Source organism: Melozone crissalis, unplaced genomic scaffold (genome assembly GCF_028551555.1).
Source record: "Melozone crissalis strain CALT ecotype California unplaced genomic scaffold, PUWL_Pcris_2 ptg000023l_1, whole genome shotgun sequence".
Lineage (NCBI taxonomy): Eukaryota > Metazoa > Chordata > Aves > Passeriformes > Passerellidae > Melozone > Melozone crissalis.
Genome location: NW_026535801.1, coordinates 10,612,092 through 10,639,546, shown reverse-complemented (window position 1 = coordinate 10,639,546; position 27,455 = coordinate 10,612,092). Strand labels below are relative to the sequence as shown.

The following is a 27,455-nucleotide window of genomic DNA, read 5'->3' as shown; positions in this document are numbered from 1 at the left end:
TCAGAGAAGTTTGTGTGTAGCATGAATCTGCAAAGGAAACTGAACCAATGAGAATTTGAAAGGGTCTATCCTAAGACTCCTCTTTTGGGAAAATTCTTACAAGGAGATTAATTTATATAAAGGTTTTATAAACAGGCATTTAGAAAATATGGATGACTGTCATGCCTTCCAATTAGTATTAGAATAAAAGCAATTAGCTAAAGAACTTTTGTGATGGTTTAGTACAGCTTTCCTTCTGGAAGCATTTGTCAGATATGCAACTTTGCCAGGTTTTTAATATGGTACAAACTACTAAAAAATAGGAAAAATACATGGAGACTGGAGCTTGCAGCAAGCAGCATCGTGGACAAGGCTCACTGTGGTTACCTACTCTGTGTGGGGCAATATTCCTTGCTTCTGGCACACACCAACAGCTCCAAGAACAGTTCTTGGGGGCTGCAGACATGGCAAATCTGCTTCTTGGCAGCCCTTGTGCAACTCTGAGATAGCATAAAAGGTGATGGGGCAGAATGACAGAAGTTCTCACATCAGTGAAGTCTCACAAAAAATGCAGTGTGACTGAACTGCTTAATGTTGGCACAAGATGATATTTTGTTCCCTTTTGATTTTCTTCTATACTTCCTTCCTAATCTGTCTCTGCTCGTTCCTAATCTTTATTGCAAGGCATAAGTTCTGCTGAAATAAACAGTGGAAAATGTGAGGGGAAAAAAAAAAACTAAGAAAAAAAGAGTCTAAAGGCTGAAATCTGCTGACTTTGGTTACTGTCATTCATATGAGACTTAAAATAAGTTCAGTTCATTCCAGAGTCCACTTTAGGAGACTTAACATCAGCATTTATTATCCAACTATAATAACTATATAGAAATTAGAATTATAGAAACTATAAGAAATACAGTTTCTATATAGAACTATATAGAAATTAGATTCTATAGAACTATATAGAAATTAGATTTCTTGGGAAATTTCCTAAACACTAAAGTTAAACTACATATTCATATGTTTGGAAAGCTTTACCCCATCACACACACAAACTACATATGCACTCCACGAATCCCACTGTGTCTTGTACTTCCAGAAAGTGCTTTGGTCTGATGAATAAATAAATAAATGTGCAGTTTGTTTAATCTATGCACCACCACTGGGTGCATGCTGAAGCATTCCAGGAAGGCAGCGCATGTTACAAATGTCAGGCTTTCCCTCAGATAAAGCACTGCCTTACTCTTCTGAAACAACTGAACAAACACAGAGAGTTGAAATCCTGGTCTCTATTAATTTATGACAACTGCTCACCCGTTTTTCACCAGCTCACAGTGCAACTCATGCCTCAGTCTCATTAAGAATTTGTCTTAAAAGAAAAGGGGGAAAAGCAGGCTAATAAAGTACCAAGGCTCACTTGCTGCCTTTTGGCTGAAGCTCACCAAACACCTACCAGGAGGCATTTTCAGTTGCATTTTAAAACAAATGGCCAGTTATTCTGAGGGTTTTTTTACTTGTGACTTCTGCATCCTCTCATTTTAAAAAGCAACAACAAAACCCCAAAGTGTGAAAATAAGGAAACTGAGAGCTTGCCTGCAATTCTTGCCACATCTCCTCTCTTTAGAGGGTGTCCAAAGGGTGACAATCTCTAGTGACAAATGAGATACAGTGCAGATAAGGGCTCTGTGTGTTTAAGCAGAGATTTCTCAGGCAATGACTGTCTCTTCCATTGCAGAAGAGACACTTTTTGTGAAGCAGAGTTGCTCAGTGAGAATGAGACCATGCTTAGTTCCACAAATTGAAAATTAATCCTCGTAATGAACTCTCAGAGCCAGCCCCATTCCTTGGCACATTCAATCACCTCTGGGATTACACGACCACGCTTCTGCAAGTGTGAGAATTTTTCCTTCTTTTCTTCTTTTCCATCTGTGAAGCCAGAATGGAATTTGATTCCTTTCACCACATGAAAGATTTGATCTTTACCATTCTGAGCAATTTGATGTTTAGCACAAATTCACATGGAAGGGCAAGAGCCACTTGCAGACCCGCTGGAAGTAAAGACAAGATAGGCCAAGAATATCCTGCACTGATGCTCAGTGATTTATCAAAGGTTCAAAAAAAAGAAAACACTAGCTCACCATATTTCAGCTGTTTGACTTCACAATTCTAACCTAAGCAGCTCATTTACTCAGTTATACTGTGATAGGCAGGTAGGAAGAAAGAATTAGCTCATATCATAGGAAAACAAGGAATGTAAAGCAAGGAACCCTGCTTCTAGGTGTTAATATAGCTTGGGATGACAGGCCAGGAGAGTTGCTGGACATTCAAGTGGAACCAAAATCTACTATTACATGTCCAGAAGTGATACAGCCACAGTTAGCATGGTCAGCAGAGCGATCACAGTTTATAGAAGAAAAATATAGAAATGGAAAGAAAAGGCATCCAAAAGAAAGAAAAAAGTGTCAGCAAAACAGGCAGCATGAAGCTGAATAAAACACATGAACTATTTTTTTTTTTGTTGCAATTTAAAAATTAAAAAACTCTTGTTCCTGACTCATTAGCACTATATTTCTAACCTAGTAGATGGTGTGTGTGTCTCTCTGCAGCAAGATGACTTCCACAACCAACACTGTGCTGTGAGCAGCAGCAGCATCCCCCTCCCTCTGAGCAGAGCAAGAACAATGCCCTGGGCTCCTCTGACTCTCCCAGCCTGGTATTTCAAAGCAGCAGTGAAAATGTGGCACAAGGTGCTGCTGCCCTGCCTGGGAGGGAACACTGACAGCAGCAGGGAGGGACAGATCCTGCTCACAGCTCACAGGACATGGTGATGTGTGCTCCTTACCTGCCAGCACCCATTCCCATGGGTGTTCAAGCCCCATTCCCACAAATCCAAGTGCTTAGATGGATTTTGAGCATTAGCCTGGAGGGAAGTTTTACAAGGGAACAAATTACCAGATGGTTTCAGATGACTTCTCTCAGAAGCACTGACACCATCTGTAGCAGCCTGTGCCATTTAACACACCTGGGTTATAGAGATTGTTTTCTAAGGCTCAGAAAAACTTCAATTATTATCCTTCCCTTCTTAAACAGTCAGTCAGCAGCCAAGTATATTGAGCAGAGAAGTATGGGGGAAGAAAAGGACAAAAAGAAAAGTCAATTAAATCCAGGAAGCACTGCAGAGAGAGTTACTCCCTAATTGTCAGTATTACACAGCTGCATTTAGAACGAGATTTTTCTCTGCTGATTGCAGATTAGCCCAAATCCAGTAATAAAGTAATTCTACCCTGAGATTGGGTCCTTTCCAAAGGTGACTTTTAACCCATTCCAGCACTAAACCCTTTTGTGGCAGATCCAGCCCAATATTAAAGCACCACCCCATCCTACCTTCCAGCTGGGCATTTTAGTGAATGAACACTGTGTTCCAGGAGGCAATTTATTTAAAAACATTTATTTTAGGCAAAATTAAACAGACATTTGAGATTACATAGAAATACAGTTTCCAATTGGATCACATAAAAATTAAAAATGCACTCTTGTGTTGATTTGGGTATTTTTGTATGTATTGATCAGGTATATAAGATTTAACCATGCCATTTGCAGTCAACTATCATAAAAATCAGTAACGAAAAAGGTTTCTTAAAATGTGCAAATATTATCTTAGTGTTACCATTGATAATAAATGACCACTAAATAGATGCTTATTATGTAAAGCTTTTTAAAGTACAATAAAAATACAAATTCTATTTGTTAAAAAAGGCCATTGCTATGGCTACTAAACATCCTCATTATACAAATTCGAAAATACTATATGACAAACAAAATTATAAAGACTTTTCTTTATGAAACATATACTATTCTATTTGTTAGTGATTTCATATATTTTTTAATATATATTTCTCTATAATACTCTATATGAATGATGAATTCAGAATGAGAGAGAGGAAGACAAATGTAATGTAGGATGTTAAGGCCCCAATTCAGCAAGGTACCTGAGGATGTGTCAAACCCAGCAAAGGAATAATCCCATTCTTTTAGAAGACTCCAAAGGCACATGCACAAGTACTTTGTTGAACAAGGCATAAAAATACCCATCATGAAATTGAAAAATGTGGTTTTGGTGTAAACTGTGACTCTTAAGGACAAAACTATAAGTGTCAGCCAAAAGCCTCTCATTAAAAAAAACCTGAAAATTTTGAGGCAGGGGGGTTTCCACATTTTTATGCTTTGAAGGGAAAATACTAGAGGTTGGAAAGTTTTTTAATTTAATTAATGATAATTTTCTGAGATGGGTTAAAGATGGTGTTTTATTGCTTATGAGAAAGATTAATGAAGAGTATGCATAGACATGTCAGCATTCATCTCACCAGCAGCTGAGAATTTTGGTGTGCAGGTATTTCTGTAACATGAACAACCAGTGGGTACAAAGGACTTAGAGTTGTTTCTCTGCAGGAATTAAAGACATGGAACAGTAAAGAAGAGAGTAATAGAATTATACTCAACAGAGTCTGGCTGTAAACACTCAGGTGTTGAAAGTAATTACAGAACTGAGCCCAGTGCCTGCATATACACAAAATTCCCTAAGTTCCTCAGTAAATGCAGGACCATAATCTTCCTTTTAAGTTATGGCTAGCATGTAATGGATTCCAAGGTACATACTTTACACTTCAGCTATAAAATATCAAAACAAAGGTCGGTTGCTTTGCTATTCTGCAATTTAGCAGTTCTTCTAGGCTCATTAAGCACTAATTAGCAGACTAGCAACTTGTTAGTTTCTAAAACATGAATGAAGGACCTAAAATCTGGATTGTATAAACCAATGACAGCAGATATACAGGGCGGTAACCACACAGTGATGGAAATCAATCACATTGCATCCAGATTTACTTTTGAAGCATATAGTAATGGTTAGTATTTTATGCTTTTTTCACTGCAAATTGAATTTTTTTTGTAGCAGATATTAATAATTTTACTGCTTGAATATTAAATAATACCTTAAAAGCATAATTTCAAAATGCTGCCAGGTAAAGTATTATGTAGAATTCATGCCTGCACATTTGCAGAGAGAGACAGAGAGAGAGTTATGAGTGACCTTTCTGAAGAACTTCTCCAAGCTAATAGTCATAAAGCATAGTAAACTTGGGCCAAAATGTGACAGAAAGAAATACAACAGCGTAACTTCATCCATAATTCATAAACAAATACAACTTTTTACATTTGTACAGGGAAAGACTGGAAATAAGTTTAATTTTTACAGAAGCAAGCCTCACAAGAGTTTACATGTTGAAAAAAGCAATTTTTGGCACATGGATAGTATCTGTGAGTACGTGTTCAGAAATAAAAAAAAACCACTGTGGAGGAAATTCACATTGACTTTCTTGGCATCAGCACCTGCTGTCTAGTGGGTCAAGACAAAATACTGTGCCTTCAAGAGTTAATCCCATTTTGAACCCCTCCTGCAATGAAACAAGACATCATTAGTAAAGAGCCAAGTGAGTTCTGGAGGATTACATTTTCCTTGTAAAGACATTTAAATCCAAGCATATCTTTAGGCAGACAAGCTGCAACGATACTTCAGCCTGAGTTCACAAATACTTCCATTATTTGGTCAGCCACTTTTTAGCAAGTCTTAGTGGTTAATTCATAAAAGATGCACACCTTACAACAGCATAGCTACAGTATGTACATAAAGTGAAGAAAATACTATAGAATAACAATACTGAATATTCTTGTATATAGGTTGACAGAAAACCAAACAAGTTTGTCTTGCACCATGTTGTTCCTTAGTAAAATTCAAGATTTATATTGAAAAATAGAGGTGTGACATGGGCATTGTTGCTAATACAAGGCATCTCCTACGCTTTGTAGTGCTGTAAGAGCAGCCCAACAAAAAGTGCTGACTACCCCAACTCAGAGGGCTGTTCTGAATTGTTCCCAGTGCAGTTAAATTGATATTTACTGCCCACTGCCATCTGAGCTTCATGAAAAAGGCAGATAAAACCATACTTGCTCAACTGCAAATGAAAAACTGTGCATTTTAAAGGCATGTAACTCAGTAAAATAACACCCAGTGGTATTTTTAAAGTGCAGTGAGTTGCTTTAAAAGTTCAGACCAAAATTCCTGAGTTTGCTCACGTTCATTTTATTAATAGAAACTCAAGATTATAAGCTGGATGCTACCACCTCCTCTATGGAAAAGAAATTTATTCTACAAATACTTTTTTTTTGCTATGCTTTCATAGACGCTTGGCTTGCTAAAGGTACTTTGTTCTCACCAGTCCTAAAGAACTGCACTTGTAATACAGGAAAACCACTCTTATTTTCATTTCTCTTTTTGCATTAAAAAAGCTGAATAATATTGGCTTGACCCCTTAAAAGTCACCTTGGAGTCAAGAAAATTTCAGTCTCTAGGGTGAAAGTACTTTGAAGGTTTAAGCAACTGGAAATGGGGCTCTGACTAGAAATGCCATGAGAGCATCAACTCCGTGGCAGCTGTAGCAGTGCTCTGTTCAGTGAGAGTGCTGATTGTGTGCTATGAAATCAATAACAGCTCCTTTCATCAAGGAAATATCTTGTAAACAAGATAAATCTTTTTGTAAAACCATCTGTGTGTGGATTAGGCACAAACTCAAGTCTTTCCCTCACATGCACAGCAGTACCTCAAGACCATACTTTTTGGGTTTAGAAGATAAATCCCAAGTCAAACCATCTTAATTTCAAACAAATTCAAATCACAGGCTAACACTTGAAAAGTGTATGAATATCTAATAACCCTGCCAGCTACTGCTATCAGGAGAAAAACGTGGAACAAGCCTCCTGGCAATAGTTACTAAATGGTCTGAGAACTTCCAAGTAAAAGCTGCATTTTCCTAAAGGCAGCTCCATGCTACCCAGTTTGCTCTACCTGGGTGACACAGTGCTGCCAAGGCTCACTAGTGTATTTAATATTTTTCCCTTTTTTTGTTTTCTCTGCATTTTCAAAAGGATTAAAAGGAAGAACATTCAATGCAGAAGATATTTCAAGCAAACAGCAGGTGAAATTCCAAGTGAAACACATCCTGTTACAAACCGACAGCGTTCATTCCCCCAAACGGTAAATTAATTGATGTAACTGCAGTCAAAGAAGGACTGCTTACCCAGAAGGAGAATTCAGAGAATTAGCCCTAGGGTCTAATCTGTTACATTTTAAACCCTGCAGTTAGAGTGTGCCTAGGATGCTCAACTTCTGAGGTACCGGAAGGCTGCTTCCAGCTTTGAGCTTGTAAAGGGACACAGCAACAAGGGACTGTTGTTGGTGCTTCAACCTGAGGAGGCCTGATGAGCCCCAACAGCAGAAATCATCAACAACTGGTTTGACAAGGATGGAGACCTTCATCCTGAGCTAGCCAGAGCCTTCACTGAACATCCATCCCATTCCTGTCCTGCCCAGTCTTATTTTTATCTTATTTTTCCAATTAAGCACAGTTTGTTGGTGTCTTAAGTGGCTTCACTTCCAGTGTCCTTTTTCCAGCAAGCAAAGAGCAAATCAGATGATGCATTTTGGAAGTACACTCATCTCACTGCTCTTATGCTGAGCATGTCAAGTTTTTTCCACACAAACTGATATTTTGTCACTTAGCACTTCGCTTGTGTTTGCTATGACTTAGAACTATTTCCACTTTCTTGAAGAACCGTGGCCTCCTTGGCCTTTCCTTCTGCAGCTTCACTCCTTTCCTTCTGTTACTTCCCCCCAGTGCTGTTCAGTCCTTCTCAAGCTGTGATATTTTGCATTTAAAACAATTACATTTCCACATATTTGCAATCTGATCAATGCTAATCCATTCAGAGATTGCTGCTCTTTATGGATCATAATGATTAAAAAAGCTTTTTAACATTATTACCAAAATGAACTGTCCTGAAAGAAATCAGTGCTGTGGCTGCCAGTGGCTCATGCACCTTCCTGTCTGTAACAGGGACATGGCATTTCCATGGTCACTTCTGAGCCACAACAAACCCACGACCATCAGTGTCAGATTCTGCACTTCCAAGCAGCCTCAAACTTCCATGACAACCACAAGGCCAAAAAGCCCAACTGCATAGAGAGGAAATCAAAGCAATCCAGGTGGCTAGATGGGCATTCCTTTCATTAAAGGAATGTAACATCTAGATTTTTTTTTTTTTCTTTTGGGTATTTAGGAGGAAGACATGAAGTGAATTTTCAGGGAATGCTGAAAAAGGCCACCCTGTGGCACTGGCCAGGACAGGGAACAAGAAGGGCTATGAAGCGTGCATCTATATTGTGCCTTGTTTTTCTGTGTTTGTGTCCACCTCAAGGAGCTTTTATACTTGAGAGGAATTTTAACACAAGGACTGAGCAGTTTAGTTACCTACTAAGTGGTGGTATTGTACTAAGGGACGTGATTGATGCCCTAAAAAGAGGAGCAAAGTTTGTTTCCACTTGAAACAGCTCAGAAACAATCCCTCTTCCAAAAGCAGCCTTTTTTTGGAGTCAAGGATAAAAAGATGTGAGCTACTGTGGTTAAAACCAGTAAGCAGTACAAGACAAAGAAATTGCACTTTATCAGGAGATAAATTTGCCAGAATCAACCTTATGCCTGAGAAGTTCACTCACTTATCACTTCACAGTGATTTCACTCCATGAGCTTAAGTCAGCACAAACCCAATGAAGCAATGACAAATTTACATATCTCTGAGAAGAGCATTTAGAGGACTGAGCATAACTTATTTGAGATGGAAAGATGTCAAGTCTACTGACTGCTTCAGGGCATGCAGGGAGAGTGGCTTACGGCTCCTGGAAGCTTTCTGATATTAACTACCTTGAGATTTTAATAAATTATAGCAGCTGCTGCTGGTGTGATTCATGATCCAGGGAAACTTCTCCTCACTGCAAGATTTCTGGGAAAGTAGACATTCATTTTATTAATGTCTGGACACAGTCAAAGTGAAGATGAAAATATGTTTCAGCATAAGGGTGCAGGGAAACAGGAGGTTGGACAGCCATCAGAGAGAGGCCTGAGCTATAAATGTCACATCTCAGCAAATGTTTGAGTTTTAAGCTCTGCAAAAAGATCAACAGAGATTGGACTGAGAAATGGAATGGAAAGCTTAACTGTGAAATTTGGATCCTCACTGAAGTTTAAAAATAAGAGTGTTCCCCTAGAGGCCAGGGAACCTTATCTGATCTCATGAAGTTCAGAATGCAGGATGCAGAGGAAAAGCACCCACTACTCATGAGTTGATTCTCCAGTGCCTCTTCTGTGCTGGGCTCTCCTCTCCCACTTTGTTCCCAAAAGCACAAAGTCACATCAGGGCAGCTTTTCTGCACAGGACTGTGTGTGCTGAGGCACCTCACAAGTTCCTCACAAGAAACAGGCTAAGTCTGGACTGGGCTGCTCCAATCAGGCTGGCACATCCTCGCTGCAGGCTGAGCTGCATTCAACACCATGGTGCAGGGAGTTCATACTTGGAGCTTTTTGCTAGGTGCCTGTAAAACACTTACCTTCACACATCTAACAGAACGCATAATTACTGAAACCCAGGCTGTGCTTCCATAATGCAAAGATGACAGACTCATTCACTTTGCATTTCAGAAAATAAAGAGAAGCCCACACTTTTCTTCCACATTTCTCATTGCTGGATTTCCAGAGCATATTAGATGTTCTGTGCTCTCACCTTCCTCAAAGGCTGTGTCTAACAGCTGTTGAGACTAGCACAGCTGCTTCTGCTCCTTGAAAAATTTTAAATCACTATGTCCAAACAAAGACTTGCTCTCAAACATGACTATACTAACACAATCTCTGTACTAAAAGTTTTGCTTAAACCATTTCACTAGTGACAATCTGATAATGACAACTGGAGATTTCACAAGTACACAGGGACCACAAACAGCAGTGAAAACAAAGGTTTAGTATTAGCAACTGGCAAGACAGAGTAAAGAAAACAACCATCAGCTGTGCCTAACATAGAAGTTGTGGGCCCCTAAAAATGAAAATGGCGCTGACTCAAGAGTTTTATACACAAAACAAATACTGAAATTTTTATACATAAAAAATATACATAAAAATAGAAACACAAGACAAATACGTGCACATTTCAATTGTAAATGCTTTAAATACCATTATTAAAATATGATATACCAACCATCGCTGACGCTGTGCACCCAGGAAAGCACAAGAAGATAAAAGAGACATTAGGAAAAACGTGTTTCAATCTGTATTTTGCACCAATCACACAGTAAAATACAGTCTGTATTTTAAGACTGTACACAGTCTTTGCTCTGGCTCAAGTTAGAATATGGGGGTTTTTCATACTCTTTTAGCTGTACACTTGTTCTCAGCTGGATCATAAATGTCAAGTTTTGTGCCTACATAAAGGCCCACTAATTAGTTCTTAGTGAATGGCTGATATGCTGGGGGGGAGTGCCTTTCTTCACAACAGGACACAATAACACCCTAATGCTTGGGGGTTTTGTTATTGATTGGTTGTCTCCTTTTCTTAGATGAAGAGAGTACAAACAATGATGTGAGATTTTAATTTCATTACTTCAAACATCTTTGATGAATACATTTACTACTCCATTCCCTGATGTTTTATGAGGTGACAGCACTCTGTAGTGTTATAGGCAAACAATTGCAATTATTGCCAAAATATTACCTGTATAGGAACTCTTAATATGCAACATTTAAATATTGACATACCATTATTAGTGGTAACCACAGTTGCTACAATTTATCTTTCATTAAAACCATGGAAATGTTGGTAATATTTTAATGGGAGGTGCTGTAAGATTTGGGGGTTGTGTTCAAGGGCTTGGTAACAACATTATGGCATTCACAAAACACCAGCATGTTGTTGGAATTGCAAAGAAGACAGTTTTGGCTTTTAGCTGCTCTTTGAAATGATACAGGGGACTAAGAAGCTAAATTTCTTGCTTCATTGTGAGTAGAATTTGTCAGTGGAACCATCCTGAACTGACAAAGAAAAGAAAATGTACTCAGGAAAATGAAATGGTCTTTCAATCTTATTTAAGCCATTTTAAAATGCCTCTGCTGCTCTCTAGGCAGGAGACAGGAACAGAAGGAGCCCGAAAGCAAATGCTCTTGGATTTTGTGGGCTCCTAAGAGACAAGAGGGCTGGAAACCCTTGGAATACTTTCTGCTGAGGAGCCAGGATCCTAGAAATTCAAGTTTCCATTATTTCCAGCATCTTCTTTTGCTGGCAGGCAGCTTAAAAAATACTAGAGATAAGCTGGCAAGGAACTAGAAGTTTTCAAAGTCTGACTGCAGAGCACCATTTGTTCCAAAACTTGAGGACTTTCTCCTAGAATTGTTTCACAATTGGGTCAATAACTGAATGGACAATGTTGAGTGTTTCAGAATCAACAAACATTTTCTGATAAAAACACAACAATTCAGAATTCTTGAACCATTTCTCAGGAGTTAAATTGCTCCAGGGTGCCACAGAGCTGTTTTAAAAGGCAGCAAAAAACTGTCATGGCCTCAGAAGCACCTAAGTCTGTCCAATGCTGAGAGAAAACAACGTGATGCCAACTGAGGGAAAGAGGAGGCTACATTGGCATGGGGGAGATTGCTGCAGTGAAGATCAAGGGATCTGAGGGGCTCAGTTCTCTTTTTCACCTCTGTCAGTCCCTTCCCAGGTAACAGCTCCCAAGCCATTTTGGTTACACTGCTGAGAAACCCTTCATTAGTGTAGCTGACTCTATTGGTACCAGGTGGGGCTCTTGAGGCAAACCCAAACTCCAGCTCAAACAGCAGGAGATAAACTTACAGATGGAATGGTCAGAAGCAGGGGTTTGTCTGGGCATTAGTGTGTACTTTTTGGAACACATTTATAGAATATGGCAAGGATGTATTTCAAGAATAGGCACACAGCCATCAAAACGCACATAAGACAGTAGTTACCTGCATCTCATCTAGCTTGGACTGAATGTCTGGAGGGAAATCTCCTGCTCCACAGCTAAAAGGGTCAAAAGGTTCTGCTCCAAAAAGGTCTCTCTCTGCAACGACAGAAACGTGAGTCACTGGGAGAACAGGTATGGACAACAACAACAGTGCTCTGAAAAAGCCACCTCACATCTCCTGAGCTGAGCAACAGCACCACCGGATATGGCATTCATTAACCACAACTTCAAACATCCCAGTGTGCAAGCCAGCTCTTGGGCAGTTTCCCAAACCTTAATACTCAAATATTTTCCCAAGAACACCACTGGACTTCTGTTTAAGCCTCTCTTGATCTTCCTTTAATGCTTGTGCCTTCTAGAGATCCGGTGAGGAGTTGCTGCTCTTGGAAGAGAGCACCATGTACTGACGAGTGCTCTGGAGTCTGTGTGCAGGAGGAGTTACAAAAATGAAGAGGAAGCAACTGCACATGAGTTGCCAAATTTCATTTCTACTTTCTGTCAACAACAAATTACTAACCAATTAATCTTCGTGTCCCCTGTCTGCCACTCCTCAGGTTAAGGATGTTTTTGTGAGACAAGCAAATATTCTTACTCAGGCAAGGCAAGGCCTTTGTTTGATACAGTTCCTCAGTGAACAACTAGCAGTAATTAAAACTAAAAATCATCCGAGTTTAAAATCTTGGAGAAAACCACTTGAAGAAAGAAAAATTAATTAAAAAAAAAACCCAAAACCACAACAGGACCATGAACTGTCACACTAAAATTCCACTAGATTTGGGTGCATAAATAGAATGACTGCAAATTTTCACTTTCTCAGTACCAAAAGTTTCTCACTTTTTCTTAACTGCAGTTTACATTCTAGTGGTCAAAGGAAGGGTGATGTTTCTTGTTTTTGTCTGGTTAAGAAGAAACACCTCCAATACAATTGGAGTTCTTTTGGGTACTTTTTTCATATTAGACCAGTATAGTTCTTTATATCTGCCTGCTCAAATATTTTTTGGTTTTTCAGGTTTTGGGTGTTTTTTTCCTCCTTCTTAGTAATAGATTTTTCTTTCCTACAGGTAAAAGTTCCATCTCTAGGCACATTTCCCATCTCACACTGGATTAAACTACAGCAGTTAAAAAAAAATAAAACTGCTAACCAAACCCCACTGATTGCAGAATTTACAGAACCAAGTTCCTACAGCCTTGTCACTGGTGAAGAGAAAACCTGGACCATGAGGAGATATCCCCTCTCCTAACATTCACGGCTGCCTAGCAAGAAACTTGACAAGCACTCTACCTGCCTCAAAACAAATTTAGTTTTTGAGTGTGACGGTAAGAGGGGCAATTAACCCTGAAGTGACTGAGCAGTTCAGCACAAAATTCACCCTTAACACCTGAGGTCTGGGTGACAATTAACTGCTGGAACCACTCCCCCCATTGCAGAATTCCCAGTCCTGTTATCAGTGGTGTAGCACCTTCCTACAGCTGCACAGCTGGTTTGGTTTTGGCATCCTTACAGGCAGAATTTCACACCTGTGTTCTCTGGGCTCTTCAACAGTTATTGTGCATATCAGTCTGTCAGGGCTTTGCCCTTATCAATTAGGTGTTATCAGGCTGCACAGCAGGCATTTTAAATTACTGGCAAGTACCAGAATTTGCTCCCACAATAAAGCACAGAAATTCCCATAATAAAGTACATAAATTTGAGCAGAACTTGGTTGAGTACATATTTAAAAAACTGTGGCTAAGCAGCTACAAACTGTCACACGGGACCAGGAGATGGCCCAGATAAGAGAGCCTTATTCCAAGAGACCACTAGAGCCAAGAAGAAATCCAGTCTTTCCTGGCAAAGGCAGACCACCTGCGTGCAAGAGAGACTTGAACTCGGATAATCTAATGTAAAAATTAGGTTCTCTCTCATCCTTTGCCTCTTTCACAGCCAAAATGGGTCTGCTCCAGTATAACCAGTGTCCTGAAATGCTCTGATGCTCCCAGCAAATAACCTTCAGATGTGTAGCAGCTTGGAGTTGCAATCTAACCTCTACTGGGCAAAAAAGTGATTCTACTTTATAACCCTCACCAGTCTATGGGTCATTGTGTAGGTCCATTTTCTTTCCTTTTACCTTTAAAAGGAGCTGACAGCTCTCTCTGTGGTCAGACAATTGAAAGCAGACAGTTCCAACACCAGGGCTCAGCAAACATGCTACTGAATGTATTTAGGAAAAAACAGTGAAGGACAAAATGCCTGCATGTAATTTGTACTGAATCATAACTTCTGACTATTTTTAAAAGCAAGTATTTCGTACACTATTATGGCTATTATCTCATTCATGCCTTATTATTGGGCTTGTATTAATGAAAGCCCTTTTGAGCTCATTAGCAGGAGAAAAACAGAAGTTTTAACTCCTTTAATGTGACTCCTTCCTTTAATGGGAAAGATTTCTGAATTTATACTGTATACAAAGCAGAATTTAAAACAACCAGAGTGTGACTTATTCCAAGTGACAGAGCCTAGTAAACCCTGCATAGAATCAAATTCAAAATAAAGAAGCATTACCTAACTGGGTTTCTGAAGAAAGCTATTACTTGGGGAATTATCTCTATCATAACTTGCTATCCATTCCAGCTGAAGAAGTTCACAGAACAACTGCTTTTCTGCATTTAAAGTTTGAGTGTTATAAGAGAGGCTGCACTGCTAAGAGTTCCATGGAATATCTTCAGTAGCACTGTCATTATTTGCCTTGAGAGCAAAATCTGAAGAACATGTGTAAAATGGAGTGAAGAACACGTGTAATATGGAGAAATGTGAGGATTTCATCCCTGCAGGGCTGGGATATTCCTTGGGATATCCATAGGCTTACCCACCCGTGTTCACTCCACTCATGATGAAAGGGGGCCTCCTCTTAAGCACAGATGGGATAAATTAGTAACTTTTTATTTTAGGCCAGAGTATTTGCATGGAAATTAGCTATAACAAGAATATCTTGTCTTGCACACTCTCCAAAATCACTGTACCATAGACAGGCATTTCTTTCTCCAATAAACAGCAACCAGGAGGCCTTTGAAAATTATCCTTTCAAACATTTGAAATAATTTCCTTTCCCTTTCTCATTCCTTTCTGGATGGAAATAAATTCACAGGCTGCAAAATTGACCCACAAATTCAAAAACCATGAAATGTTGATGTTTTAGATGCTCAGCTCAAACCACAGGATAACATGAACAAGTGATAAATTCTGGGACCTGACATTCAGGAGAACAAACAAATACTGGAGAATAGCAACCTGCACTCTATGGTAAATTCAAAATTGGCAATTACTAAGCAAAAATACAAATATTTGGTTTTTCTGCTGCACTTCACATCATAATCTCTATCTCAGCTCTCATCCAGGCTCACAGCTATGCTGATATATGCTTTGCCCAGATGGAGCAGCTGTGGTGACAAAAATGAATCACACTTAGAGATAAGCACCCAAAGAAATATTTGGAATAAACTGAGACAGGGAAATCCAGAAAGTCTTTGCATTTAGCTGCAGGCTACTCCATATTTTTTTTCTTTGGAAATTATTACAGCCATTATTCTGACAAAATGCTCTTAAATATCTGCAGAAAAAGAGCACCTCGGAGCAGATTTCTGCATCTGCCAGTTGTGACCTTGGATTGTTCACGATGCATTTGTGTGAAATAAATACTGAACAACTCAGTAGAGAATAATCCTCTACAGTTCTTTTCTGAGATATGAAAATAATGCTGTACCAACAAGAAACCTAAGTTAATTCCTCCTTTAATGAAATAAAATTAATGAGCTAATTCTGACTATTCAGATAACTTATAAGAACTTATAACCCCTTACTCCATGAGGAAGCAGCATGCAATCTCTAGCATTGCATTTTTGGTTGCATTTCACTATGTTGCAATTATTACCTAAAGAGTCAGCATGCATTTAACCAATCTGCAACTTCCTGCACAAAAGTTATGCCACTTTCTCCTTTAAATAGGTAAACCCCATTTGTTTGCTATTGCTGATGCAGCCAGTAGTGAGCAGACATTTACTGAGTAGCCCTGTTGGAACACTGCTGAATATGCACTCAAAATCTCAAGATTTATATAATTTTTTTAAAGCCTAAATGCTTTGGAAATAGCTGTCTTTCCAAAAAAAAAAAAATTAAAAAAAGTCACTGTTGTTGTGCTCTAGTATTAAAAGGTATCTTGAACTACATGCTGTGAGCTCAGCAAAGCCAGAGGTACCATTTATCACCCTACAACTGTTTCCCCTGTGAAATTATCAAGGGAAGAACTGGCAAGCAAAATTCTAACTCTGGGCATTTGTCATTATGGGAAGCTGAACTGTCATCCTGGCGCCAGAAATCACCTATGTAACTATTCCTTGGAAGAATGCAAAGTGCTTCGTATTTTTGCAGGTTTCTTACAAATGCCCACACCTTTCTGGGGCACTGTTATTTTTGGCTGGTTTCTCAAACTGGCCAGTGGATGAATAAGATGAACTTTTAAAAGCACATTTTGCTTGAGCAGCCAAAGTGCCCTGCCTGGGTAACAGGCTCCACTTAGGCAAAAGGAATAAAATGAGGTGATACTAACAAAAAGATGGCAAACTCTCATCTTTCTCCTTCTTTACTGCTGTTTGTGAGAAAGGTGAAAGTTACAAAATAATAAAATCCAAAAAAATCACCCAGTAGTTTCACCAAATCAACTCTGCTTGAGTGCAGTGATAATGAAAGTAGAGATAGGAAAAGGAAAAGATTACCTAGAAAATACAGACTCCAAACTTTTGCTCCTCTTGGTTACCAGCCCTCTGACTTGTACTGGAGAAAGAAATGCCAGCTTGCTGGTTCTGGCAGCAGTGACACCACAAAGCAATGCATTATTGCACATTGCTACAGTAAGGGGACATTCACAGCCTGAATGAGCTTATGGGAGCTGAGCTTTCTCATCTGGGATAGTAAAGCCCTTGTTTGATGATAAAATATTCCTCTCATATTTCAATGACACTCTGAAACATGCCAAAAAGCATTAATAGCTCATGAACACAGTAATTTTCAACACAGAAAGTATCCTGACACAAACTGAAAGAGCAGGGATCAAAAGTATAAAGACCATGATGGGCTTTATAATCTCTCCCTGAAGTGGCATCTCTGAACTACATCATCTCAGCTAAGGCAAATCAGTGAAGTGCAGAAGCAGCAACTACTTTAAACAATAAATATCACTGTTAATAAGCAACTTTTTTCTTTCCCCTTGTATTACAAATCCCATATAGCTGGAATTTTCAAGATCCTTCAAGATCTGAGTGCTGTGTCCCACAAGATTTCTATGGAACTGGGCCACAACTCCGATGGAACTGAGGTAAGTCAAGTGGTAAAAAAATTAAAATCTTGACTATAATTCAATTCAAGTTAAGTTGCCATTCTTGAAGCTGTATATGCACATTTAGATCTATTTTATAGCACTGATAATAGTTTCAGAGAAGCAACCTTTCAATTATTTATTGTAAAGGCATAAAATTCTCTCAATAGAGCTGTCCTATTCTATTAGAATATTCCAATATTCTTTTAAATGATATGAAAATAGTTAATACTGACTATACTTGATAGACATAAAATTCTGTTAGCATACCTTTTGGAGATCCCATAGAAGTTCATTAATTATATTAAATTGGTCTCTTTAAAAAACACAAGGCTCTATATTGAACTAAAAGTCTGAACATTTACTTTCTCTTTAGAAGGTGGCAGACATTCTGAGCAATGGAACCAAACAGTGCATCAGATATGGGCTTGGGGAGGGAAGACATTCACTGACTGAAGTTAGAAAATGCATTTTTGTTTTTGTGCACAGCTCCCATTCACAGCTGAAAATTCTCCATCCTAGAGGCATGCCCCAAAACAGCACAATCTCCTCAAATATGTTCCATATGGTGGCAGGCAGTAACATTAATGTACCTTGTTCACTCTAAAATAGGCATTAGGAAGAGAAGACACACACACAGACCTGTATTTCCACAGCCTCTAACATCACTTGTGCGTGTCCCACTCCCTCTCCCTCAAGGGATTTCCTAAGCTTTTAAAAAGACTTTCTGGACTCCAAAAAGATTTCCAGTGAATTCAAGAACCTTACCCTAAATGCTTTCAAGCCTTTGCAAAATAAAATTGCTGTTGCTAATAACCTTCTGAAAACCTTTTAGGAGTGGTTGGAGATCTGGAAAGGTTCATCAACTACAGCTAAACAAACTTGTGCATGACATGAAAAGCAGTGTTGAAAACAGCATTTTCCAAGTCTCCTTGAGGAGTTTCTTCAGCTCTCCCTTGAGCATCACCATCACCATACTTACTCCACCTGCTGCCTTCCCCAGAAATGCAGGCTCTAGGTGCTAGAACCGTGGCTTGACAAGGAAAGAGCTAACAGGAAGTTAAAGTATTCCTTGAAGTACAGAAAAGAGACTGCAAAAGAAAAGCCAAGTTAAAATCCCCAACCCAACTCCTTCCAAGTGTATATGTCACAGTTTCACAGCAAGTTTGTTTATAATGCAACTTGGCAGCAACATCAAGGACTTTGGGAGGATGGTATAAAGATGAAATGGCATTAGTGAACGTGATTTACAAAAACTGCATTTGGCTTTTCGTGCAAAACGTACGTAAACTTTAAAGATGCTTTATTAAAAAAATAATGTAAGCAAAAGTAGGTCAGTTGTTACAAAACTTACTGATCTCTGTAGATCTACTGGGCACTGGAGGAGGCTGTGTGCCATTGCGAGTAGGTGTTGATGACTGAGGGGATATGGGAGAAAAGGGAACCATATCAAAGATGTCAGTGGAGGGTGATTTAGGTGTCACACTGCCTGCCTACAATAAGGACAATAAATATTAGGGCAATGTTTCACATGAAAAAGATCACAATACTGAATTCTTCAGCATGCAGATAAGAGTCACATTTTGAAAAGAAAAGTTAAAAACAACCACCAGCATGCAAACCCCAGCTCCTGACACCAAGCAAATGGCATTTGCAGTACAGACTCTGACACATGCTAACACTCCCCAGTACAAAAGCAGCATTGCAATTTTTTCCATTTTCAGTTGAAAATGTATCCCAGTTACACCTGACAAAGCTGTGACAAGCAGCTCTCTTGCAGACATATGAGCACAGACACCTTCACAAGCCCCAGGCGAGGTAATATGGCAACAACAATGTGCTCTGCTCTGGACAGCACAGAACCAAGTTCAAAGATACAATCCCAGTATTTTTTGGTTTACTAATTCTTCTTTACATGATCTCTTATTTGGCAGCTTAGAGAATCTGGTTTGATCAAAGCTTTAAATGTGTTTTTCCACAAGTAATTATCTAAACGTGATATGCTGAATATTAATATCCAAAATAAACCTGTTGTCCTTGAAGGTAAAACTGAAGAGATTTTATTCAAAACACACAGGAATTTGGAAGGGTTAAAAAAAAATACTGGGCAAGCAAGAAACCCCAAACCCACCAATTACTACAGTTCTACAGCCATATTTGGTTTTAAATGGTTCATTCCTCCTGCCACCAGTCCACTACTTCAGGGCACAAGTGAGGCACAGACAAGTTAAAATGTACTGAACACTGAGGACAGAGGATGGAATAGATTAAAACTGAGACTGACAAGCTGAAGGCAAAACTAGTTTGCATGTTCATGTTATTGCTGAGACAATACAGAAACCCCCACACCCTGTGTATTAGAAAGGCCAGCCAGGCACAGCAGAAGCCTGCAGCTTTGAAACAAGATTCAGTTTGCACAAACTATCCACGCAAAAATGTTGAAGCACAAGTTAAATTAGTCACATGGATCCTTTCATTCAGAATACACAAATATGATAACCTGGCAAGCAGGTTGGCACTGCTTGTCCATGAGAGACCCATGGATAAACCCTTATTTTGGAATGCTGCTTTCCCCAGTGCCTGTGCTGCAGACCTGCAGCTGCCCTGGGACAGCTCACATCACAGATCCCTAAGCCAAGTCTACAGGTGGCCCTGAATCACACTATATCTCTCTCTGGAGGTTCTCTGCAGTGCCTGCTGAGAAGGAATATTGATCCACAGCCTTCCTCTGAATGCACTGTTAAAAGAGGAAAAAAACCCCAGGGCTCCCAAGTCCTACATCTCCTATTTCTTAGAACTTCTGTGATTCTTAGGAGCTTTGAATTCATATTTTAAATTTGTATTAATATTTTTAAATTGGATTAAGAGAGATCTGTAACTATTCAATATCTAAAACAACCTGGGGTATTTCTTCACTTTTCTTGCTATACAGAAGCATAGCAAGAAAAAAAAATAAATCGACATGTAACATGCTGCTCTCATTTGCCTTAAAAAAAAAAAAAAAAATCTCTCAGTCATTGCTATCTATTCCCAATCATGACCATAGGTGAATCAACTTCATAAAAGAACCAGTGTTCAAGATTTTAACATTTTAACACATCCAGAACTCTTACTGTCCTCAACCTGAATTACTATTGACATTTCAAAGATCATGTATTGTGAAAAGATTTCAGTGCAGAGTTCAGACACCACAGGCTCCTGTTGGCGTCCATGGACCTTGCACTAACCCTGCAGAGAACCAGGATAATCCAGGGCTGGCAGATGGCTGGATGTCATCTGCTCCCACTCCAATGGATGTGATGGACCCAAAATAAACACAACAAAGAAGCACATCCCTTCCTTCATCCAAAATTACTCTGATTATAGACAGGCTTTTGTCAGCATCAGGAAGCAGGGATCAGGTTTAGGGCATAAATAAATGCTTATATCAGCCTCATTTCCATCAACACCCATGGGCAACCCTAGAATGACTTGGAGATCATATGTGCTAATGGAGAACCTTATTTTATGGCTATCTAGAAGACAGATAAACAGCACTTACATTTAGTTATAGATGTGCCCTTCAGGCAAAAAAAGAAAACCCAAACTTTACACTCATTTCCCATTTACATTCAATGTTGTTGAAGTCACTTACTGGTCATTTTGATTCTACTGATATGGTTTAATTAAAACTGTAAGTGAATTAAGAAATGTGTATTTTGAATACATATGAGCACACGAAGCATTTTTACTTAGTGAACACATGCAGAAAGCCAGGATGATCGCTAAATAAAGCAAATATTACTTCCAAATGGAAGAAAAGTTGAGAGTAAAAGCACATTAATATGAAAAAGGAGGCAATATGCCCATTTCATATTTGAGAATAATTTTCAACCTTCATTTTGCACAGCTTTTATAAAGTATTCTGAAAGTTATTTAATGGCTCATTGCTTTTCTATTAATTCCTGGGGGGAAGAAGCCCTTGCAGTTGGACCTCTAGAATTGTTTTGAATTGCTATTCTTCATATAAAAAACTTTAATAAAAGATTGACAGATAACAGAAATCATTAATTAATGGATTAATTTAAACATGTTGTAAAAGTAAGAATTTATGTTTTGAGGATGGGAAAGAAAAAGCTCTGTAGAAATAAAAATAATTCTTGACAAATTCCATATTTTAAGAGTACCCCTAGAGAATCTAAGATTCATCCTCCCTATCCCTTAGCCACTGTACAAAATGCACATTTTTAATACAAGTTAATACACAACAGAGAACGAAAGAAAGCCAAAAATAAAAAAAAAAAACCTAAAACTGAACAAGCTTTTGCACAGCAAGATTACACGAGGTCTTGGGCAGCTGTATTCACTGGCAGGCTTTGGAAGACCACTTTTTGAAGGTGGTGGTATTAACAATCCAGGTGGTAGTCTAGAGTCAGGAGAACTCCTAGGAGTAAGCGTAATGGAAGAGATATCTAAACAAGGAGGTGAATCCTCATTGTTACACCAGAAAAAAGTAGAGGGTCTTTGAAACATATGTTCATCATTATCACACTTTATGTGCAGCAGCTGAAAAGGAATCACAGAAAGAGAAAACACTCTGAGGAACAGAACGTGGTAATGTCAGGGAAAGAAGAATAAAAGAAACACATTTCATACTTCAAAAAAAGTTTGTCAGCAACTTGTTGTTCAGTGCTATAGTTACAAGATACAGAACTTGACAATATTTCAACAAAATATAAGGAAATGCCACATTAAGAGGTAATTCAATACCAGTTGGAACAAAGACAGCTTGATCCTTGATCATCACCAAATAAAATGAAGTCAGGCATCTTTCCAATAGTGTGTGTGTGTGAGATGGTAAGAAATGTTTAAATCCAACAAGGTATCAGCAATCTCTCACATCTGCACTTGTAAATTAGCAGTAGGCACAAGTCTGGGGAGAAGAGTTACTGTGCTGGTTAATGCACAGGTCAGACTTTTCTCTGATTGAGGAAAAATCTACCATTTATATCCTACCAGTGCTGAAAGAGCAGCTCATTATTGAACTAAAATCTTCAGAGGAGAGATTAATATTTGGATCTTAACAGGAGGGATTGCACACTCGTGCAGAAAGTTCTTCTTGGCCACAGCCAGGAGTTCCACATGGAGAAGGCAGGCATGGCACCTGGGCTGGAGGTGTCCTTAACCTTAAAACTTAAACCCTAAGTTTGGTATCTTTGGGGGTCTTAAACCCTAAACCCAGTCCTGCTTAAACCCCTATGGCTGGCCCAGGCTGAGGCAGTGGCAGATGAGTGCAGCAAGAATTCTGAAGCTTGCTCTTGCTCCCCTTGTAGTGTTACACAATAAATATGTCATGATTATTTCATCAGAAATTTGCATAACTCAATAGAGCAGGATTCAATTATTTTAAACTGGTTTTTTTCAATGTTATGTAGAAAACAAAACATTTCACATCCTTTTAAAATGAGTCTCAGCTTCCTTCTTTACAGATTAACCTGGTTAATGGTACACGTGACTAAATGTAGTAACAATGCCATGCTTGAGAATTTCAAAACAACCCACAAAATTCCCTACTCAAAACATGCAATTCAGCATTAAAGAATCAAAAAAAATATTTTCATCCCAACTTCAAACATTTCTATGCTGGAATTGTGAAATGGAGGGTTTGGAATGGTAATCAACCAAAAGAAATACAAAAACCTACAGGAGAGAATTCTGATTATTATTTCAAGTGTATCACCAGACTACAGGTAGCAGAGTTGCAGTGCTACTGTGCATTACTGCCATGGAATCCTTGCTGTCGTACATAACTATGGGAAAAAACTCCAGCCCTCAGAATAATAAATGCTCAAAATGATTAAACACAGCCTAATTAAGAAAGCCAAATATTCTCCTGAAATGCAAAACAGTAAAGAATAAGTATTTTTCACAAGAAGGCATGGATGTCACATGAAAAATCATACAGAAAGCAGGGAAATGCACAAAGGACACCAAGCAGCAAAGCCATGAGGGTGATGAAACACATATCAAACCCAGGCAATAGAAAAATTCAATACAAAACCAGAATATACAGCTCAGGTGACATCTGAGCCCTGAACTGGAACAGGCACAGGTCTCACAGTGACACTTAGGACACCACACACCCTATGGGGTGGCGAGCTTCCTACAGCACTTTTGGGAACGAGCCAGCTCAGGACATGGATTTTCCCTGGGAATTTTTCATTTTGAGAGCAGCACAGAACCCATCAGGCGCTGGGAGGGCTGCTCTGTGTCTCATCCCAGAAGGACCTGCAAGGCTGATGGGCTTTCTGCTCACAGCCTCTGGAGCCAAGCAGCCCACTGACACCACAGGGGCAGCAGGGAAGTGTATTCGACTATGGAAAACAGGGAATGCCTCAAGATGCACAAAGTGCAGGAGGAGAAAGGCAGAGATCCTTATTCTAAAGAATACCACCTGAAAAGGGTGTAGCATCTGAAAATTAATATTCCTACACCAAATTAAAAAGGAAGAATATATAGTAAAAATAATTAAATTGTCATTTTATACAGCAACTGTGTTTTATCTGAGGTTGCCACTCAGACCTGTAGTAATGGTGGGATGAATACAACATGTTCCAATTTGGGCCTCATTCCATTAACATAAGAAAACAACAAGAAATTATACTTAATGAAATTATCATACAAGTTCAGAGGACTTTGTCTCTTTTATGGTTAGATATAACTAAGTGCCAGCAAAGGATTTATTTCTGACTCATTCTGCTGAGAAGGGTGCTGAAGATGAGCTCTTGTGCTGCATCATATCAGAAAATGTAACGTGATTGAGGTTTTATTAACTGGAAAATCACTTCAAAATTGTTTCTTTTTACAAGGTGTCTCTAGACAGTGATTGCGATCTCTGTACCACAGTCACACAGCAATTACTTAAGTGGGAATTAGAAAAAAATTAGGAAATGGTTTTGTTCCTCTGGACATTCAAATTGGTAATATAGAACCACCACAGCAGGAAACTGCAGCAATATTCCAGGGAATGGTGAGCGGCCTTGAATGGAAAATTATGCATTTAGTCAAGAACCTGCTCGTTTCCTGAGATTTGGGACTACTAAGAACACTCACTAATCCATAATTTGCTAATTCATAAAATACTGTATAAGCATTAGCAGTTCCATTAATTAACTGCTAAATCTTCAGTTAATTTAGTACTTTTTCAGTGACATGAAATATGCCATAGGGAATTTCAAATCCATTTTCTTTAACGTTATAAATGCAGCAGAATTTTATACCCTCACGAAGAACTGCTCAAACATCTGAACACAGAGTATTATAAATCTAAACAAGCTGAAGAAAGGCAAAAAAACCATGTGCATTTTCCCACTTGGCAATCTTGGTGGAACAGGAATCAAGTGATATGCATAAACACATTCCAAAATGGTTTTTGAAATCTGCATACAGTTCCAATGTCTATCTTGGGGCATTCCCGTGAGTGTGGTAAAGCTTTCCAATGAGGGCCACAACAAAACCTTGGAGAAAGGTTAATCAACCAGTGTCTTCAATGCTCTGCTTAAAACTCAAAGGGTTTTGCACCACCTCCATGTAGGAGTATGTATTCCACACTGCTTCTTTGGCAATAGTTATGGTGCATGGAAGAACACTGATCCTTCTGGGGCTGCTTCTCCCAACATTTTTCTCTTCCTGCTGCCCTCGAGTTCTACCTCCCCCATGTTTCAGTGCTCTCTGGCAGCTTTGGGCAGAGCAGCAGCAAGTAAGACATGATGTGAGCCCACTGTGCCAGGGCTGTGCTGAGCTCTGGAGGCTGCAGTTACACAGCAGCAGCATCCAAAGCCTCCCGGGGACACAAACTGCAGCAGGGTCCCCACAGGCAAACAACAGGATGAGAATCCAATGGTCCTCACATAATCAAGACCAAATGCAAAAAAGATCAGTGATTAAAGCATTGCCAAGCCACTGCAACAGATGAGAAGTAAACAACAGATACACAAGTCACAGAAACTTGAGCAGTGTGTGCAAAGGAGTGAGACAAAGGAAATGTTTCATGCCAACATTTCCCATGGCACATGGAAGCACAGCTCCAGAGGCAAACTAAGGAAACTCTTAGTTTGGGATTGCATGTCCTCGACAGAGCCACTCAGGACACCAAAAAAAAGTGATAGTTCCTGTTGCATAACACTTCTGCATTGGCAAACACACTCATCTGAGGGACTAACTTCTCAAAGTTCTAGGAGAACTGCTCAAAAGCATTGACCCGAATGCAGAAAACATGATCACTAAGCAGTTTATTATTTACTGAATGTGCTGAGCAAATGTAAATCTAATTAGCTACAATATCCTGAGAGAAAAAGAGTGAAGATTGATAATTTGATGTTCAACTTTCACAGCGTATTTCATGCAAAAGTATTTCATTATACAATCCAGTTTTCTCTCTTTCATTTCCAGCTATGATCTCATTGCCTTAATGGCTTCTTTTATAGGTTCAGAAAGAAATTTTATTTTTCCCATAGAGTTTATGAACTGACAGAAAAAACCACCTAAATTAGATTGATGTTGATTTGGCCATATGGCTAGATTTAGAGCAGCTACAGAAAAATTTTCCTAGTGATACTAATAAGCAAGCAAGGAGAGAATTCTGATGGCAATTGTATCCCTGAAAAGCAGAACTCAACAGCTGTCAATGCTTTTCATCCATTTACACACTGCAAAAATACAAGGGGTAGGTAATTGCATTATTCACACACATATTTTACACCCATTTCACTCTGTCACTATTATTTTAGGACACATTAAAATATGTCCTCAAATAAACCCTTAGTTGGCCTGCAAAAAACCTGCAATACATGCAAGAATCATCCAAAAGGGAGTTTTAGACTGAATTTCCCTTTGTACATCCAAATCAAGTCTTTAACTTGCACTGCTTATAAACTGGACAGAAAAAAGTCATCCCTAAATTTTTTAATTATTACTACTTTCAATTTTTATACGCAAGTGGGATTTTTTGTGTTGTTTTTTCTTTTTTTAATAGAGCAACTGAGGACTCACAAACTCCCTAATACTCCAATTCTATTATTACTTAAAACATATTTAATTAAAACAATTAGTAACATATATTTCAGCTGGAAAGATGTTCTCTCTTATGAAATTATCAGCTCAAAATAGTTTTGATTCTGTGGTTAAAATGAAGCCTTAAGCTTACAATGCACTGCTTGCATTTCCTTCTCTTAGTTAGATCATGCATGGATTTTTGGATAGGTCATTAATTTGTACACATTTTGATGTGAAAGATCAGCAAATTAAGGTGTTGTAGTATTATGTTTTGCAAAAGAAAGTGTTTAACACTATTACCCAAGAATTCCATATGTGAGCACAGGGCAAACTCCTTCTAGAGATGTCAGCAAAGCCACACATTGCAGTCTAGCCTGGCATATCAAATTTTGTCAATAGTTTGTGAAACTACAGACAAAATATTTTAAAAACCTTTTGGAAGTAAAAGAGGATCTGAATTTTAAGTCTGGATAGTATTACATTTGATCCTGAGCAAATGGTTTTATTTCATATTTAGCTACCAAGCTATTTTCAGTGACAAGAGGAAGTTAGAAAAGTTTATTTCAAATGACAGCCTGGATGTATCTGTTTAGAACTGAAGCATGTTGAAACAATTTTTTTTTTAATGTGCAGTGAACCAGATGCTTAAACCATACACGTATTAAGTTATGCATCCACAGTTTAAAGATGCTCTCACATTCTATTTTCTTTTGATACTGAAGTGAAAACAGGAAATGTAATCTGGTTCTGCTCGTGGGAAAACGAGCTGTGAATCAGAAGACTGAGCTGTCAAAATGAGCAGAAGTGGCTTGCTTTTTAAAAAAAGAAACCAAATAAAACCCAAGCCACACAAATCAAGGGGCAGTGATAGAATACAAAAAAAACCTGCTGCACTTCAAATTTCCTGAAGTGTTTTCTCCCTTCTTCATTTCATTAAAAGCTAACAGGAAGACTAAAGTGTGTAGAATGATTAATCAGTGCACCTCAGAAGCAGGAATAAAGAAATGACAGAGTGGCACTGCATGCAAACGGCACCATGGCTTCCCAGTGACTGCCAGGTGGGACAGGCATCCTCTCCTGAATCAGTACCTTGCCATAGAAAGCATGGCAGGGACATCACGTGCTGGCTGTCACAGCACTGTGCCACACTACACGTGCAATAAACTCCAAATGCCCCTAAG

General features: G+C 38.9%; 1 protein-coding gene across 6 annotated transcripts in view; it reads right to left on the bottom strand.

The window, feature by feature from the left end:
* Positions 1 to 3,414: 3,414 nt before the first annotated feature.
* Positions 3,415 to 27,455, bottom strand: part of GULP1 (GULP PTB domain containing engulfment adaptor 1) — a 124,730-nt gene continuing 100,689 nt past the window's right edge. Inside the window, exons 9-13 of one of the 6 annotated variants that reach the window (XM_054277617.1) lie at positions 21,562 to 21,786; positions 18,596 to 18,734; positions 11,895 to 11,989; positions 10,089 to 10,124; positions 3,415 to 5,429 (exon numbers count right to left, since the gene is read on the bottom strand). In XM_054277617.1, coding sequence (XP_054133592.1) covers positions 5,358 to 5,429; positions 10,089 to 10,124; positions 11,895 to 11,989; positions 18,596 to 18,734; positions 21,562 to 21,786 — 567 coding nt within the window. In that variant the 3' untranslated portion in view covers positions 3,415 to 5,357. The remainder of the gene's footprint in view (positions 5,430 to 10,088; positions 10,125 to 11,894; positions 11,990 to 18,595; positions 18,735 to 21,561; positions 21,787 to 27,455) is intronic. The other 5 variants (XM_054277619.1, XM_054277618.1, XM_054277620.1 and 2 more) reach the window with 5 other exon arrangements.